This window comes from Puntigrus tetrazona, chromosome 4 (genome assembly GCF_018831695.1).
Source record: "Puntigrus tetrazona isolate hp1 chromosome 4, ASM1883169v1, whole genome shotgun sequence".
NCBI classification, from domain to species: Eukaryota; Metazoa; Chordata; class Actinopteri; order Cypriniformes; family Cyprinidae; genus Puntigrus; species Puntigrus tetrazona.
In genome coordinates, this window is record NC_056702.1 from 1025412 (window position 1) to 1044118 (window position 18707).

At 37.9% G+C, this 18707-nt stretch overlaps 1 protein-coding gene across 2 annotated transcripts in view; it reads left to right on the top strand.

Moving 5' to 3' along the window:
- The window catches only part of grm8a (glutamate receptor, metabotropic 8a), a 141385-nt gene that overhangs the window by 55277 nt on the left and 67401 nt on the right, over positions 1-18707 (top strand). For both annotated transcript variants that reach the window (XM_043237155.1, XM_043237156.1), the window contains one exon: positions 1930-2146. In XM_043237155.1, the coding sequence (XP_043093090.1) occupies positions 1930-2146 (217 nt within the window). The remainder of the gene's footprint in view (positions 1-1929; positions 2147-18707) is intronic.

Genomic DNA, 18707 nt, shown 5'->3' on the forward strand with positions numbered 1-18707 from the left:
GCTTTTGTGTTCTCAGAGGATGAATTCAATTCATTTGCCCTCTGATATTATTATATTAGATGTGTAATTATGAGAATTTATGTCACAGAATGCCAGAGAGCAGAAGGCCAGCTGGGTCTTTCTTTGGGTTAAATGGATTTATTGCCTTGTCGGTATGACAGCATCACTTTTGATAAAATCAAACATGCAAGTGTCTCTTCCTTTTTAAAAATGAAGGGTCTAGTGGTATGACTATCAAGACAAAACAGACTTAAATACTTGATTTTATTATATTTAGTAGCTGAGGAGCATTTGCCTGCATTTTATTTTGTAATCTAACTTGCTGGTTAATGTTATGAGACTTGTAGGAAAACCATATTTTTAAAAAGCATTATATATATATATATATATATATATATTTTTAAAAAAATGATTTATTTTCATTTGGTTGTCTTTTTATTTCTTCTATAACTTGACCCGTGTTGGTGTTTGAATGAAAATTCATTCTTCTTCGAGTAAAGCGCTCAAAATCCACTGTGTTCTTCGTGCAATAACCCAAGATGCTTCGATATGAGATCATAACTTCATATTCACACCAGAAAGCAATATTTGTTTATTTTAAAGTGTTATGCAATAACAGAGGAGTTATCTTTCCCCCGTTTTTTTTTATGTATCTTGGCCTCTTGGGTGTTGTCTTATTTGAGTAGCCTTTTTTCATGAAATATTCATAAGTCACTACCGATATACTTAATGAAAGTTTGCAGTGCATTATGGTTAACCTTTACCATCGAGCGAACTTTGCAAAAGTTTGCTAGGCATCTTATTAGCGACGTAGTTTTTGCGTAAGACGCTGAGAGCATCGAAGCATCTGTTTATTTTATTTTTTTGCATGTTTTCGAAAGTCGTTACGTTTATCAAAAAGTCTTGATTATCAGTCTCACAGTGTCAGATTTCAATTTTCACTCCTCACCGCTGGAGACGGAGTAAATTTGGTGTATTTTTCAATGTCAGAGTTTTGTTCAGCATCATTACTCGTGAATCTACTCGACGCAGCTATCCGCACGCATCCGGTGATGTTCCTCAAGTGCTTTGTGGCTAAATGTTTTCTTATTTACAGCTTCAAGCGGTGAAAGCACAGGTGATTGTGTCCCGCCGCGCCATCGGGGATGTTTGGATTTAACACCGTTTGTGTAGCTTGACGTGAGGTGCATTTAAAAACAGTTTTGTAACAAAACCCTTCAGAATAATTCAGCCGTGAGCTTTTTTTTAACCTCCTCCTGTCCTCTTTCTCTAGACAATGAATCTGTCGGTCAGATTTCCCACAGACTCCATTACCCATGATTCTCAGCAGCAGCCATGATAATTTTACCTTTTCGTGAACAATTCGTTCCCTCATTTTAGAAAATTGTGGCCTCATTGTATTGATTTTCCCTCTCATTTGAACTGAACCAAACGAGGGAATGAATTAGACAAACCATAATTTACTATAAAAAATAACTAATTAACTAAAACGATTAAGCAAATGAATTAAATGAGGGAAACGGCTGCTAAATTCATGGGAATTAATAAATAAATTGTGGCCACAATAAATATATTTTTGTCTATGGTATGTGTTGGGTTTTGTAAAATATGTCCGTATTTATTTAATTTAATTATTTAAAATATATTTAAGCGTATATTGGGTGAACTGCAACTTTCATTAAAACCTTTTGAGTATTTTATTAAATACGTGTTTTATTATTTGTATTTGTTGACTGATCCACCATGTTGGATTTCACTGAGCTTGTTGCAAAGCATTCTAGGATTGGCTTTCGGATAAAGGAGAATTGCAATGGTGCATGTAATTAGAAGGCAAGCAGGTCGCTGGATCTGGAAACACGTCCTTCTTTCAGCCGCTGTGATACAAGAGAACCCTTTTTCTAAACTTCCTCTATCTTCTTTTCTCTGCAGATTCCTCAGATCAGCTATGCATCCACGGCTCCGGAGCTGAGCGATAACACCCGCTACGACTTTTTTTCCCGCGTCGTTCCACCGGATTCCTACCAGGCCCAGGCCATGCTGGATATCGTCACGGCGATGGGCTGGAACTACGTCTCCACGCTGGCTTCCGAAGGGAACTACGGGGAGAGCGGCGTGGAAGCGTTCGTGCAGATCTCCAGAGAGATGGGTAAGATGGCTTGATGCATTGATGAATTTCCTCTTTATGTCATAATCCCAGATACTAACCAACAGAGAAGTTATGTAGTGCATGCGACGACTTCACTGAAGACAAGAAACTGAGTGTATTATTTTGCCCAGGTATTGCGGTGTATGCTTAGCCTGAAGAAAAAAGTTTCATTCATCCTCAGATCATCCAAAATGTAGATGTAGCATTCCATAACTTGCTCACCGATGGACCCTCTGCAGTCAATGGGCGCCGTCAGAATGAGAGTCCAAACTGCTGATAAAAACATCACAATAATCCACACCATTCCAGTCCGTCAGTTAGTATCACTTCATAAAAAAACTGTGTTTAGAAACCAATCCATAATTAAGAAGTTTTTAACTTCAAGCTCTTGAATCAGGAGAGCACAGATGAAGAGGTATTTAATTATGAGAGATCGACACATATCGTGCAGCCCTACTTTAAACATTGTACTAACTTTGCAACTACATGTCAACTAGCAGTCATTAGAGTATTAGTAGACCATCTGCTTAATATCTTCTAACACTTCGATGCAAAAACATACAATATACTGACTATCTGAAACTTTGCAAGTATTTGTCTTATCTTCTAACCGTAAACCTACCCTAAACAGTTAGTAGTCACGTAGTTGCGAGTTAACTAGAATTAGTTCATATATAGGTAGACATGTAGTTACAAAGTTACTTATAGTTAGTAGAATGTCTAAAGTGGACTATCAAAATAAACGGTAGGCGAGTTATCGTAAAGGATGGACTCAGATGTTTGCCTCAGTTTTCAGTCTACAGCAGCAGCTGAAGGTCAGAACAAGTCTGCAGGGTTTTGATTAGTCAGTTGCCCTGAAAACCAAGCCGTGTACGATGGAAATGAATCCAGTTCGAAGGATATCACACATTTGATATTTTGAGTCGATTCCAGCTCGTCTTTTTCATTTGTCATGCATTACTTAGCATCGATGTCCATGTTTCTCTGTGAGTTTGCTGTCTTGAAGTCTGGTATTGTGTAAATGTTGCTTATTGGTTCAGCATACGGTGCCTGTGTATGGTTTTTCTCTATAAAGTGGACGAGTGTTTAAAGCCTAGCCTTTTAAAATCCGTATTCCACTCTTGAATGAGCAGGGGAAGCATATTATTATTCGTATCTTGCACATTCTTATCTGCTCAAGATGTACAGAAGTTGAATCCATTTAATTAATTCTCAGTTGTTAAACTAAGGACGAATGGGGATTATGTCTGTTAGTTACTGTAGTGTTTCTGAACGTTGCTGGGACCCTGGTGACTCGCTGCTCTTTCACGTACTGACCGAAATGTCATGGATGGCCTTGATTTTGTAGGAGTTTGGGAGCCGAAGTGCTTTCAGTTGAGTGTCCAGCTGTTTTCTGTCCATTCAGTCAATGTTGACGTTGCTCACAAAGGGCAAAGGCGATGTAGACCGACCGGTGGGACCAAGTGTTTGTTGTCCACGCAGCAATAGAGACTTCACAGGGTGAAGTAAAATCTTGACGTTAGCCTTTGCACTACTTTAGCGTGTGATATTATTGACCAACGACTTGATCATTTCACAGAATTTGGTGCAAAACCAGGTAAATGCTAATACATTATTGGCTTGCAGTTTTGTCTTTTTTCCCTAAAAGAGGGCGGGAAAGGATTATTAACTAACCAAAGCCCATAATCTTTGCCTGAACTAATAAATCAAGATGAAGTGAATGTTCATAGAGGTTTAATAATAGGCCTTATATGTTACTGAATATAATATATAGTAGCCACCATTTCAAGTGGATCAAAACCTCTTATCAAAGTTTTCCTAAAGCCAGAATGCCTTCTTTTCTTAGGACAAGTCTGATTATTTTTTTTAGTCCACTTCAAATGTTGTCTACTATATTTTGGATGTATATTCACTAGCTTAGCCCCCTTAATGTCTGATTTGACCAGTATATTAGGTTTAAATGAATGCATTCCTTTACTGGATATGCACTTTTTCTATTTCAATTAACCATATGCAAAAATATATACAGGTAATTGTAAAAATAAATTCAGAATACTATTAAAAAAACTATTTGGGAAATAAATAGAGAGTTTAGAGTAAATCCTAATTATTTTTGAATTTCCATAGCAAAACTGAAAAAATGCTGTGGATATTACCATAATATTTATGAAAAGTTCCAGTCTTTGAAAAACGAGATCTTGGCTGAAAAAAAGCTAAATTCTTAATAAATTTCACAAAGAAATCTCAAGTAACACATGGAATTAAAAAAAGAACATTTTACAGTAGAAATCCATTTTTTTGTAAAACATACTCCAGTAATCTTACGTAATTTTTGCAGTGTGATTTATCACAGCTCCAGCTGTATTTAGGGCATTGTTATTTGTGCAAACACATGTGAAGGAGGCTTGTTATAGACGCACTTAATGCAGTTAATTTATGCGCATATTTCCAGACACGACATGTTGTCAAGTATACACTCTGCATTTTTAAGCCCCGTTCTGGTGTTTAGGACCATAGCAGTGCACCAAAGTACGCCAGATAGTATTAGTCTGCTTCGTTCATCCCAAACTTAGACAAACTTGGGTCACCAAGCGGCTTCAGCAGCCATTCAAACTGAACGGGAGGGTGTAAAACAGACTCTGTCTAGTCCGCTAGCCACTTCTTCTAAAAGAATGATGGTTCTGCCCGCTATCAAGTGCCCTGGAGTATCACCTAAAGACCGGCGGCTGAAGAGAAGCAGGGAATATGGGTGATAGGAGGACACGGATGGACAGAAAGCATAATGATGGGCTTTAACAAACAGTTCCTCCTCCGCTAAAACCCCTCTACGCTACAATCCTCCCCCCTTGTTCACCCCTACGTGATAGAATTATAGCTATTACCAGAGACCCCGCTGCTCCACAAATGCAAATATCACACAGCTGTACTAATCGCACTGTTTAATTGTGCATTAAAAATTCATGAGCGATGGCACACATTTGTGTAATAACATCCACTTTAGCTTCCTCCGGACTCCAGTGTTTACCATCACGCATAGTGTTTCACAGCTACTTAGAAACTGTAGCTTCTCAAGATACTTGCTGCTCCTCATTTAAAATAGTTACCACGCTCAATATGCGTGTGTGGGGATTTTTCATGCATGAAGATTGTCGAATGTCCACGTCGAAATGACCGGATGATTTTTAAACAGTAAAAAAACTGAAAAATCAACTATAGCAAGAAACAACGTTTATTTTTGTAGTAAAACAATGCTAAATTCAATATTAACAGTTTTACTGATCGTGGTTCAACCGTGATTTTAGTGAATACAAAAATAAACCATGTTTCCACTACTGTAACCAAGGTTTATTAATGATTTTTGTTGTAAAACCGTAGTAAATGTGCGCCGTTTGCAGTAAAAACATACTAACTGTAAAATTAAACGTGATTTTACTACAGCAACTATGGTTTAAATATGTTTTTGTAGTAAAACCCTAGTAAATGTGAATATAATACTAGTTCCTTGTATCATGCTTCATCTGTGATTTTTAGCAGTAAAACCATATCTACAAAAATAACCATTTTACTACAGTAACCATAGTTAAATACATAGTCAATCACTTATTTTTAGTACAGTATATGTGCGCACCTTTTTGTTTTCAAAAGGAAAAGATTGGCTTTTATCATTCAAACAATGCACGGGACAGTCGAAGCATAGACGCGATCATGCCTTTATGAGTTCTCCTGGCTTTTGTTTGCAGTTGTTTTGTTGACTTTGTGGAGCAGTCTTTATTTTTCATTTCCCAAACTGCAGGTTCGAGTCTCCCAGCTGTAACGCGAGAGGTGGATTAAAACTGAGAGAGAAGAATTGAACAAGCAAGCAATTAGCCGCTAAATGAATGTCATACAACAAGCGAACGAAAAGTCAATAGCTTTGCAACAACGATGCCCTCATTGTAGTTTCCGCTAATGGCCAAGACAATTGAGATCTTCCTCTTTGCTTGTCACTACTTCAGCAAATCACCGTGTATCAGATAGTAGTTGCCCTTTTGGGGCTATAAACATTAACCCCAGTTTATTCTACGAAACTCTGAGTTTAATTAAGGGCCATTTTTTTTTACTCTTGTGCGTGACTCTATTTGTTGTCTAAAAGTGAATAGATGTCACGACCTAGCGGTTAGCGTGCATGCTTTGATGCATTGAGCCGATAAAACGAACAAGTCAGATTCTTCAAGTGAAATAGTTTCATAGGGGTTTGGAATATTGCCTAAACCAGCTAGCTTAGCTGAAATAAAGTGTCTTAAAGTTTCCAGGAAATCTGTATTAATAAAATCTATATTGTCAGCAGCATTGTATAAAGCACAGATTGCACAGAAGTAGCTTTCTCTTGAACACAAAAACCAGATAAATTATTAGTGTTGTAATTGTAGCATTGTTTTACATCACATATAGTCATCACATAGTTGGGTTAGAAATAGGCTGGATTAGCCTGCATTATGTGTGGCTGTTGTGAGATATCTATAATTGGGTGAAGTATTCTGTCCCATTGCATTTATTTTTGTGCAGATGACTCTCGCTGTACTTACTTACTAATGATCTCTGGCAACACGCTGTGTATGGTTTCTACTCAAACCAAGACCGACTTATTTCCCCAGAGGGGAAAATAAAACTGCATCGCTCACAGTTTGCTCTTTAAAAACTTTGTTTAAATGGCTTTTTCATGTGTCAACTTGTTCCCCCTAAAATTCCTTTGGAATTCTAATGCAGGTAAATTTGAAAGACGACAACAACGACAACAACAACAACAACAAAAAACATATGAGTGTGTACAACTCGCAGCGGTTTCTAACTTTAATTCCGCGCAAATAATTTTATGGGGCAGTTATTTTTGCAAAATACATTTATTTATGACCTCAAAGCGCTTTTACCACTGTGTCTGATGTGTAAAGTAATATTTCCACCATATATTCAAGGCTTTTTAGATGAGGTAAACTTGCTCAGTAGCGCATCTGGTACAACATAGCACTTGCAATTTGAAGTGCTGCGAAACATCAGTATCAATACAAGTACTTAGTAAGTATAAAAGTTACACTAAAGTACTTTTGAATTGAAAGACGGGTGAATTATATGAATAATGTTTATAACAATTGAGTGTACAGCTGCTAGCGTGTTACTGGCTACTTATAAATGTTTTCTACATGCTATAGACTTGATATTGTGTTTTTTTGTCCACGTGGGCAGCCTTTTAAGTCTTTTACCTATGTAGATTCAAATTAATAAGCATCGAGACAGCTGCCAGGATCGGGTTAGTGAGCACAGTTCTCTGAGGAGCAAGTAGCAATAGATGCTAATAGACATTAGCCTTAATTACCGTGCCAATGGGCCATAGATAATTGCATTTACGTCCATCATGGGATTTCCCAATAGTTCTGGAAAAGCTATGTGAAATGGCCATTTCAGCAGCTGGGCTTTTGTTCTTCAGGTCCCATACACTTCATTTCCGCAGAATGGAGTTTTCACAAAATACCGTGACTTGACTAAAGGATGAGCCGGAGACATTGAGATCGGCACATTTTTCCTGCTCTTTTCTATTTGTCTAACGTGTTCTGCCATAGTATGTCCTCACTCACATCTAAACTAACCACCTCAGCTGTATGCGTCTAGGCTAGCGCTAATGAGCCCGCGGCTGAAGACATTATACGCTCCCAAAACTCCGAGGTCCAGGGCAGGGCAGAGCTTTCAGAGCTGTCGTTCCCACAGGAATTCAACAGAGAAATGCACGTCTGCTTGGTTTGAAGGGCCTAATGAAGCCATTACATTCCAAGGAAGCCAAACTCTGTCTATAGATTAAACACAGGCTTCTGTTATTTCGGGGTCGTGACCTGCGCAGACGGTTGCCAAGTGATGCCTAGTGAATGCCACGGGGGAGCAAATGGAGCAAGCTGCAAAGCGCAACCCATATAGTGTTTCCAACATCATAGATTTCGATGCAGTCAGATCTACAGAAAGTATAGTTCATTTCTTAAAGGGTGAAACTAAAGAGGTTATGTAGTGTGTTTTTAAGCCAATGCAATAATATGTTTGCTATTTGGTTTATATGTGAACTGAAAAAAAGAAATAATCAAAATACGAGGCTGGAATAATTCTATTCTTTATTTTGCCAATGCATTTCAGACATATAGGCCTTTAATGATCAAGATTGCAAATGCATTTGCGAATTCAAACGTAAACAAGATTCGAACTTGCAACCAACCAATCAGAGCATTAGAACAAATCACATCACGTACATTACACAATTTGGTTCATGCACTGAAAAAAAACTCATATAAAGACAAAGACTTCAAGACACAGGGAAAAAAAACATTTAAAAGAAGTTTTTTTTTTCTTAAGCAAAAGTCTAAAAGTGACATTTTTTTATCTTGAGGCATCGTGCTTCTCAAGTGTAAATGCATTTTGATTGATTGCTTTTAGAGTTTCACCTTTGAAAAGCAATGGAAAATTCTGAGTAAAAAAGTACATTTTGCAGTGTATATAAGGTATTTTCCTACTGAAGCACTTATTAAATTTCGAGTTACATAACGTATTGCAGGAGCGTCAAAACTGTCCCTCGGGTGATTTTAGTTATCAAGATCTTTGACAGTGTGTTAACTCATCATCATTATCAGCTCTCAAAAGCGAAAGACTCAACCACAGGACATAAAACGCAACATATGTTGCCAATTAACAGGAATTTCATTTGCTCATTTTATTTGTACAGGCATCTCTACAGACAAAGGTTCACAGATCATGATTTAGGATTTAGGATGCGCATGAAGATGTTTTCATGTTGCCAATTAACAGGAATTTCATTTGCTCATTTTATTTGTACAGGCATCTACTAGAACATTCATGGCAGGAAATTATCTGTTTTTCTATTTTAATAATGTAAAGAATTAGATTTTTTTTCTCCCTGATTCGCTGAACTAAGCAGAATCAATTTTCATGAACCAGAATTTTTGTGCTTTTAGGCACAATTCATTATAAAGGCATTAAAAATGTACAGCATTATTATTATTATTATTATTATAAATGTAACAATTTAAAATGCACAATAATATTGGCTGAATCTTGTTAAAATCTGTTAAAATTTGTCATTTTACATTCTAAAAGTGTAACAGTAAATAGAAGAATATAACCATGGCTACAGTTATTTATGATATTATAATTAATGCATTAAAATACTTTTGAAAGTGTTACCAGATTTGTTCTTGCACTTTACGATTATGATATACATATAAAAATGACTGAATATCATATTTTAGTTTGGAATCATTTGCTCATTGCATCTATATGACTGATTACATTAAAGGGTTATATTAAAATATATATTTTACCAGCCATATCACTCGCCTGCGGTATATCAAGTTCCCTAAAAACTTTTCTGTCTTCAGGTGCATGAAGACAAATCTCTCTCAGGCGGTTTTAATTCCACAATGCACCATATTGACAACAGAGTGGAATATGTGTGGGTACATCTGCCTCCACTTCCTAAAAGTGCTTTTACCATCTGCAAAGTTCCGCTTCGCTTGCTTTTATTTTTACTTTAAGCCTTACAGAAAACATCTTTAGAAGGAGGTCAGGGGTGTCACGCTTGAAATAAATTGCAAAACCAATACTGGCGTTATTATGTGCAGAAACACAAGAGCGCAGAAGTGCCTCTAAATGGAAAAGCCTGGAGAACTCATATAGAGATGAAGACTTCAAGGGAAGCTCTACAATGAAGAATGGTGTGATAGCACTCTTTATTTGAAGAGGAGTACGGCTTTGAGGGCTCGACGTGCTTTTGGTGTGAAAAAGAAAGAAAAAGGTGCTTAGTTATGAAGTTTTAGCTGGTTTCAGACAGTGTTTTGGACACTCATTAGCTGGGAACTGTCATTTCAGTCAGGTTACGCTTTCTCAAAGTGAACCTGTCCGACTGAAAAGCTGTCAGCGTGCATTGGCTAGTGGATATGCGATTAGGCCGAGGCGGTGGAACATCCATACTTTCTTGCCTTCATTGACGTCTGCAGATTGACTACGGCCATTGATCCCGCTGCAAGTGGACTCTGTTCTCCTTAACAAGCTCGGACAACTTTACTGTTTAGGAAAGACAAATGCCACAGAAGCTTCCCACCTGCCAGGCCGGATGAGCCGAGCCCAGATCTGCTTCGAAACGGCAGCTGGCGGCTGGTAATGAATCAAGGCCCGGCCAGCTGCGTGATAGATGTAACTGTCGGCCAGCGCTGATTAGCTGAGTCTGAACGCCAGAGAAATACAGCTGTGTGCAAGACCGAGGCTGCTTGTCCTGTGTGCGTCCTCTCACCTTCTACTTTGTTTTTCGCTAATATAGACGTTTACCGATAACTTGATGTCAATCGAAACCTTACCCGGTCTGATGGCATAAAGCGAGACATGAAATACGTAAGAAGCAAAACCTATTCCTTTTCATAAAAAAGTACAGTTTTGATCAATGAAGTGCAATTTAGCAATTTTCAAAATGCGCCAGGGTTCACGTATTAAACCTGTGTTTTAGCGCCACTCGGTTGACATTTCTCTTTGAAATTAATTCTATTTTAACGGTATGTAGCATATGTGGACTGTTTGATTGTTTGTAATGGCACGATTATTTAACAGACGCATTTTATCCAAAGGGCCTTACATATGCAATCAAAATCAACAAAAGAGCAATGATACGCAAATCTCAGTCAGCCTAACGCAGTGCACATTTTTCTTTCTGTTTTATGTATATATAATAAACGTAAGAGACCGAATGGAGCGAGCTAGAGGTCTTATTGTTTTTGTTAATTGAATAATAAATGAAAAGAAACAGAAGACAAGAAGATTAGAAAAGCTAGTGATAGTGGTTCGCTGTTGTTTTTTTTTTTTTTTTTAAGAGAACAAGCAGTAAATGAATATTTAATGACTGAGTGCAAGTCTAAACAAAAAAAGTTGTATTTTTAAATAAAATAGAATTAGAATAGAGCATGCTGGAGTTAGAGGATCAAATAAAGATGGAAGAAGGTGCGTTTTAGCCAATTCTTGTAGCTATAGGACTATAGTGGTGAAAAGTCTCGGCTTTAATTCCAAGTTTTAGGATTTCGAGAATAAAAATATCACAAACCGAGAATAAATTCCCGATTAATTTTTGAAAAGGTCTTAAGTGGAAACGCATCTATCCCCGCTGCTTAAGTGCACAGCTCCTGTCTCAGGAGCGTTTCTCCGCTCGGGGGTTAAGAGCCGTCGCTCCGCTGTCCCGTGCTTCCCGTCAGGCGCTGTGTTGACTTTGATGGAAACCTCTGACCGACCCTCTCGCTCTTTAAGACTTCAGAGACGTCCTGACATGACGAGAGCGGTCCTGACGTCTCACAAAAGTTCAACCAAACTGCCCCGGCACGGGGGTCAAGCCGGTTTATAGTCTTGATGAATTAGTCATGTAAAAAGTCATTTAATTAATGAATTGCATATGCATGTTTTATGATCCGGATACGATGCATTGAAGTTCCCTTAATAATGCATTAAAAACCCAGATGTTTTTTCTAATTGAACAAAGATATTTAACGCGATTTCAGAGCGAATGCATGTAGGAATGAAGCAAATAGGGTCAGTTTTGGTTTGGTGTTGACTGAAGGAAGACTGGGACTCATGAAGAATTTAAAGTGTGTGTGCAAACACTAATATGGTTGTGCTTTTTTCTCCTTTCTTTCTCAATTTTTCAAATGAAGCCATTTTGGCCCAGTCCATGCTTGACAAGTAATTTATTCCCCCACCACAAAACAGCATAAAAACCACGGATTTAAAAGTTTCATCATCCCCCAGCCTCTCATTTCTCACATATTTTATTATTCAGCCTGGGGATGTGAATTTATGCAGGGTTTAGGCATGCCTTTATATTCTCCGCCTCATCTCTCTATCTTTTAATGGCCGGTATCGATATCAGCAGAGATGGATAGCTTTCGTATAGCATTCATATTAAATAAGATTAACTCATTGAACCAGTTATTTTATGCATATTTAGTTTACAGTGCATTATTTACACAGCTGAAAAACAGTTGTTCATTTATTTGGTAGTCTTTAATAGTTATTTAAATTCAATAAATAATAAGTGATATTACTGTTTTATACAGTGGGAAATTACAAATTTAGTGAAAGTGACATTCTGTATATTTATAGACAAATTTATATAGCTGCCTTTTTTTTTTAGCCGTTTAAGAAATTCTAGCTGATTTTATTATTTGTATGTACAATATTTCAAGTTGCATAATGTGCAATTTATACATTTGGTTATTAATTTAATCTTTAAAAAAAATATCTAAGTTATTAGTTTAGTAATTTTGAGAAATAAATGTACTACATAATATGAAAATATGATCAGTTCATTATATTATTTTAATAAAATATTATTAATATATATATATATATATATATATATATATTCTGTTATTTTAAAACATATTATAAAAATTTTTTAAATGATGTACAATGCAATCTATAAATATCGTAACATTATTTATAGATGCCATTAATTTAGCCATTTATATAAAAACACATTTATAATCAATATCAAAATATCTTCATTGAATTTTAACTGTATTATACAATGAAATCTAAACATTTTGTGAAATTTAGATATACAAATGATTATTTTAAGCAATTCATATAAATGCATTTCTCATTATATTAACAAATGTAAACTATATTTATGCATGCAACTATATATTCTACTAGGCTAGGTTAGGTTGTGTAATACACAGTATGTTTGCAATAAGCAGTGTGCTTTTATTCCCCTTCCAACGGCCCTCATATTTTTCTGTTTTCCTGCCTAAAGGAGAAATTGTCATTTCATGATGTTTTTAATAATGTGTCTCATAATATTGCACGCCTCCAAGGCTGCAATATAAAGCAGGGTATATCTTTTAAAGAGCGCAGGTCGTGTTCGGCTCTGAGGGGATCACACGCTATACCGTTGAGCAGTCAAAAGGGTGAATCTTGTCAGATTAACTTCAATCGTGTCCCTGGGTGGGTTTTTCCGGGATACGCAATTAGCCTTGGATCAAGGTCTCAAATTGACATGGTGGTCCAATCACCCCTCGCAGATGCGTAATTTCATGAAGGAAATCGGCTAATTAGGCCCTCCAATTTCCACATGTTCCACGTTCCCGCAAGAGCGCTGCTGATTGAGTCGGTTTACCGTGGTTTCACCCAGACATCTGCCACGGCTCGCTCTAACTGTTCCTCTGTGTGCGCAGCAAAGCAAATCCATCTTATCTCAGCGAGTGAGCAGCAGCGTCTTACCATATGTGAATATACTGCAGAATGGATTTAAAGATCGCTGTGTAAAGCTCTTATCCTACACGCGCGTATTATTCTTCACAGTAGGCCACGTTTACACAGCATGCAGTGTACGAAACGAGCTTTTTCTTCTGTGGAATACGCAAACAAATCTGTCCCGAGTGACAGCTGATTTACATACAGTGTAAATAAAAAATGCGATCGAACCGTGACAGTCCGTGCATTACAGTGACGTTACCATAAGGTGCAGCGATCAGTTCTTAAAAGAACCATATTTAAAATGTAAAGAACGTTTTATAAATGTAATAATTCATATATAGAAATATGCATTAAAAAACCATGCAATTTTGGTCAAAATCCTTTATAGATGTATTATCAGTTTAGTCATTTCTATAAAAAAATTAAATTTGAAAAATCGTGGAATGTTAACAATTTAAAAATTGTATTAAAATCTAAAATATATATATATATATATATATATATATATATATATATATATATATATATATATATTGAATATATATATATATATTTATTGAAAAATGATAATGAATATTTACATTTAAATTACATTATGAAATTCAGTCTTTATCTTAGGTAAAATTATACAGATTTGTCAGGTAGAAACAGCTTATTATTATCTTAATTTAAATAAATGTGTAAAAATGTTCAATTTCAACACTGAAATCAAATTTCATAATTTTTTATCAAGTTTTTTCTGGTTGCTAGGTTGGTCTGGGTGGTTGCCAAGGATTTGCTGTGCGTATAACAGTACGCCTTTCCTAAACAATTTAAGTTTAAAGCACTTCTCATTTTGATGCGTGATGTTTAGCGAACGGCACTAGCAGCGTTTTTTCCTCAGATGCTGTCTCGACTCGCAGCTTCTGGATGATTGTGTGTTTGCCTCTCCGTCGCCGGTATTTCAGCTCCGTATCTCTCTCGTTGTCTCTCTTATCGAAGAGTCACCCGGAGACCCTCTAAATGACGGGGTTCGGCTTTCAGCGGCGGCGATATCAAATTGACACGCGAATCGAGACCCTCTCAAAGCACACAGTGGAAGCGAGTAAGTGGCGGTTGTAGTGTCAGACCTCTCAGCCGGTCGCTATTGTTAACAACAAAAGCTCCGTGACAGTTTGTTCCCCGCCAGCCGATGGCTCATTTGTCCGTGATTGGCAGTCAAACACCTGGTCGGGTGCGTGCGTGCTGTAATATTGCTCATCGACTTGCTGTATTCTGTATCTTCAACCGTAATACTGGCACCAGCTGAATCGCGATCGACTGAAGGTTTCGCCTCAGCGCCGGCTTTCCCGAGGGGCCTCGCTCTCATTGATTCCTGTTAGACAGACGGAGCTAGAAGCGAGTCTGGCCGCTGTATAGGGACGCGATCAGTCTGGAGACCTTGTGTTTGGGAGACCTGCAATCGCTCTGATTGTCAAGCCTGGTTAAAGCCTCGGTGCCTTCGACCGGCGGATGATGAGACAGCCTGTATGCATGATCAGAAGCAGCTGTGCCGTGCTGCACTGGTATTGCATTAAGATTAAGTTTAGCTCGAAGGGCTCATGAACTGAGAAAGCAACATTCACCCGATCTTTTGAAGGGTTGGTTCACCCCAAATTAGCCCGGGTTTTACTCACCCTCATTCCTTTTTGCTCCTATAAACAAACTCTAGAACCGTTTGAGGAACGTTTTATTGTAGATGCGTGTTGACGTTTTTTAGGCTCTTTAAAATATGAGGTCATTGTGCTAGAAAAACATCATGTACGTTTGAGTTGAAAACATTCTCGTTAGTCTAAAAACAGCTTATGTTGAAGGCAGTCTGCCAAAACAGCAGAATATGGAATGTGCCGCTCTGTGATGTCATAGTGTTGATAAGCACCGCCTCCACAGAAGATGATCAACGCCTGCTTCTACGGCGCTGCCCGATTAAGCCCGCCTACTGATTCACAAGTTGCCAAGTTGTGGAAACACAGTCTGTGCGTTGCTTTTCTTCCGATCCCAACATTAGGAAAGAGTGGATGAACTTCTTATGTGTTTTATTTTCATCTGTAGTTATTCATGTAGTAAAGAGTAGCTTGAAAATTCTGCCGGGTTTTTGTGCTCCACAGAAAAAATCTAACAACAGTTCATCTTTGGGCTGACGTCCCTTTAAAACGATGCATATCCTTGTCCTTTTAAATAAATTGGAATTAAATGGCCAAATCACTGTTTTCTTTCATCTTAAATCAATATTTCAGGCCTTTTCTATTTATGGTAATGAAGTGCCATCACTTCTCTGACAGGCACCAGGCTGCAAAGCTCCTCTTGTTCCCACAATCCCTTTCAGCTAATTTTCACAGCACAGAGAAGACAGCATGCCTGGAGAATCTCATTTGCGCTAATACAGTCGTGTTGGAGTCGCGGCAGAAAAATGACAGAAAGGGCATCAGCTGTTTTTCAAATGCGACATCTTTATCTAGATGAGTGCCGCCCCTCCCGGCAGGCTTCCCCTTCCCATTCATCCTGAGTTTCCTGAGAGCGCACTTGACTGATGGCCTGCCAGCGCTGGTTTGTAATTACCCCACATCTACAAGAGCTACTTCATTCCACAAACTGAATGGACTCGATAGGTGAGTCGACGCTAATGAACAAGTGAGAATATTTTGTCATATGCACATCCAGGCTCGCGTATTTAAAGAGATGACATGCGTGACAGCAAATGCAGTCTGTGCACTTTATCCTGAAGTCCTTTTATAACGTTAGTCTGGGTGTCTAGCATTTTGTTTTGAATGACCATTTCCATCCTCTCTTTGACAATTAAACGAGCCCCTTTGTCATTACTGTATATCTTCGAGACTAACAGTACATCGTTGTACTTGACTTGATGTGGTGGCCAGTTTAAATGAACGAACAGATTCAGACTGGTCCTTTGTGCATGGGAACGCAAAAAAAATGATTGGTGTTCTACCCTGCGTGAGTCCGGTGCCATAACCTTAACCAGCATTTTTGGGGAAAAAGTGAAAATTCTGTCTGGGTCAAAACGACCAGAACACAACATGATGCCCGACCACTTCGTTTTAAAGTGCTAGTACTTTTATTTCCAATTTTATGGATAATAGCTAGCATAATAACTCACTCGTGCCCTATGGAAACATCAACAACTAAATATTTATTTCAATAATCAAACATTATCAGGACAGCAATCCCTACCAATTGAATATTTAACTTTTTTGCTTTAATGAGAAAGATAGATTGATTGATTGCGTTAGGCTCTTGAAAATAGCTAAAAGTGGATGCAAATGTGTTTAATTATAATGAAAACCTATTTAAACGTATGAAAAGGCAGTTCGTTTTTCTTAAATAGGAAAGTGATATGAATTTGAAATGACATCAGAATGACTAAATAATTAAATGTTTCGTTAATGCAAAATTTTTTGATTAGGTTTCCAGTACAAATATTTAAACATTCTTTATACTTATAATAAGTCTTGTATTCTCAAATCAATAGATAAATATATATGGGAGTGTATTTAAAACAAAACAAATTTTCTTTAAGAAAACCGTATCATGCTTCTTAACTTAAGAATGAAGAAAAGAAGCCAAGAAATCGTTTGTTTGTATCAGTAAATTTTTGGTTTGCAAAAACAGTAGCAACTTGTGTAACCTAGTTTGTTTGAACGGAAGCAGTGGAGGGAGAATGAAAGCTTACAAACACTGCTCATGCGTGAACACTGGCATCAGTCGGATATCAGATTGGGCTTATTAATTAAGAGTATTTTTAGACCTGATTCACAGAGTATGTTTAGATCCCCGGAGGCGCTGCCATCTCGTGTCTGCTCTGACTCCGTCATCCCGCGATATGAGCTCGAGTGGATGCAGGACACGACAGACGCCCAGAGACAAGCAGTCTGTTATTTATTCTGTGGTGGAGTCCCACAGAATGAGCTTCCTGATGAAACGCGGTGATGTTAATAATGCATTCCTACAGTGTGAAACTGCCTTTGTATTCCCACCCACGCTGACATTCATTCCGCATGGAGCGTTTCTGCCGGGCACCGTGTCCAGAAGGATCCTGCCCTTCCCGATGGCCGTGGCTGGATTGTAAATTAAGAGAGAATGAGTCAAAGAAAAGTTTCGATGTTCTTTTGTAGTTCAGGAGACCTTCGCTTCATTTAAGTGTCAGCCTAGTTTCACGTGTTTCTCCTAAAATTCCTTTTCAGAAACGAAAGCCATTGTCGAGATGTGAAAGAAGAGCTACACAATGAAAGACAGTAGCTCAGATTTGGTCTTGAGAGAGAGAGAGAGAGTTTAGCATCTCCATTTGTTTAAACCTGTTGCTAAGCTGACGCATCATTTTTGGATTTAAAATAATAATAGTAATAATGGCTTAACAAAAACCATCTACTTTTCCTCTTTGTTTTTTCAAGGAGAGGATTTGGTGTTGCTGTTGTAACCACATTACAGTATCTGCGTCCGTGTTTCCGTTCCACCTCCACTCCTCCTTCATGTTTAATAAAAAACATTTAAGGAAAACCAGCTGTGACTCGCAGAGCTTAGCATGTTTGCTTGAGCTCTCTTACACCCAGCTGTGAGGAAGTGCTTTTCCCCTTCGTTGCGTCGCTTTTAATGTATTTCCTCCGCACCTCTGAGGGTAATGTTATTCCCACGTTGAAGTCAGCAGCTCACTGGCACGTAAAACAGATAGCTTGGACTGCTGGAATGGTGCGAAAAGTCAGCGGATGCAGGACTAATCATGTTTTTGCCAAAGCTGACTTGCTTGTCAGTTCCGTTTTGTCAGTGATATTCACTGACCCTGCTGAGCATCTGTAGCGCCAAAGACCAGCATCCTCAGGCCTGAAGACTTGTAGTGAAATCAGATGGGTTGCCAGATCTTCAAGTTCAGTGATACAAGGCAGAATTGGAATGTACTGTACTTTTTTCTTTTTTCCTAGACATTTGCAAGCTCCAAAAATAGCCCAATATGTGTTTAGAACACTTTAAATATAGTGCTGGATGACTTTTATAGTACTTTAATGACGCATTGTCTGTTTTTGTTACAATTCAGTATTATTGTATAAGAGCGAGCATATGTTTTCATATTTCAAGGTTTTCATCCTCGTTCATTATAACTGTATGTAAAACGTATCTAGGGCATTCTGGTAAATGTCTTCATATTTCAGGCTAAAAAGGCTGAATCTTCTCTAATGGGCTCAAATGACAAAGCAAGCTCAATAATCATGATTGCAGCCTCTGGTGTTTGAGAAGAGACCAAAAGCCAGAGCACTTTGTCATTGAAAGT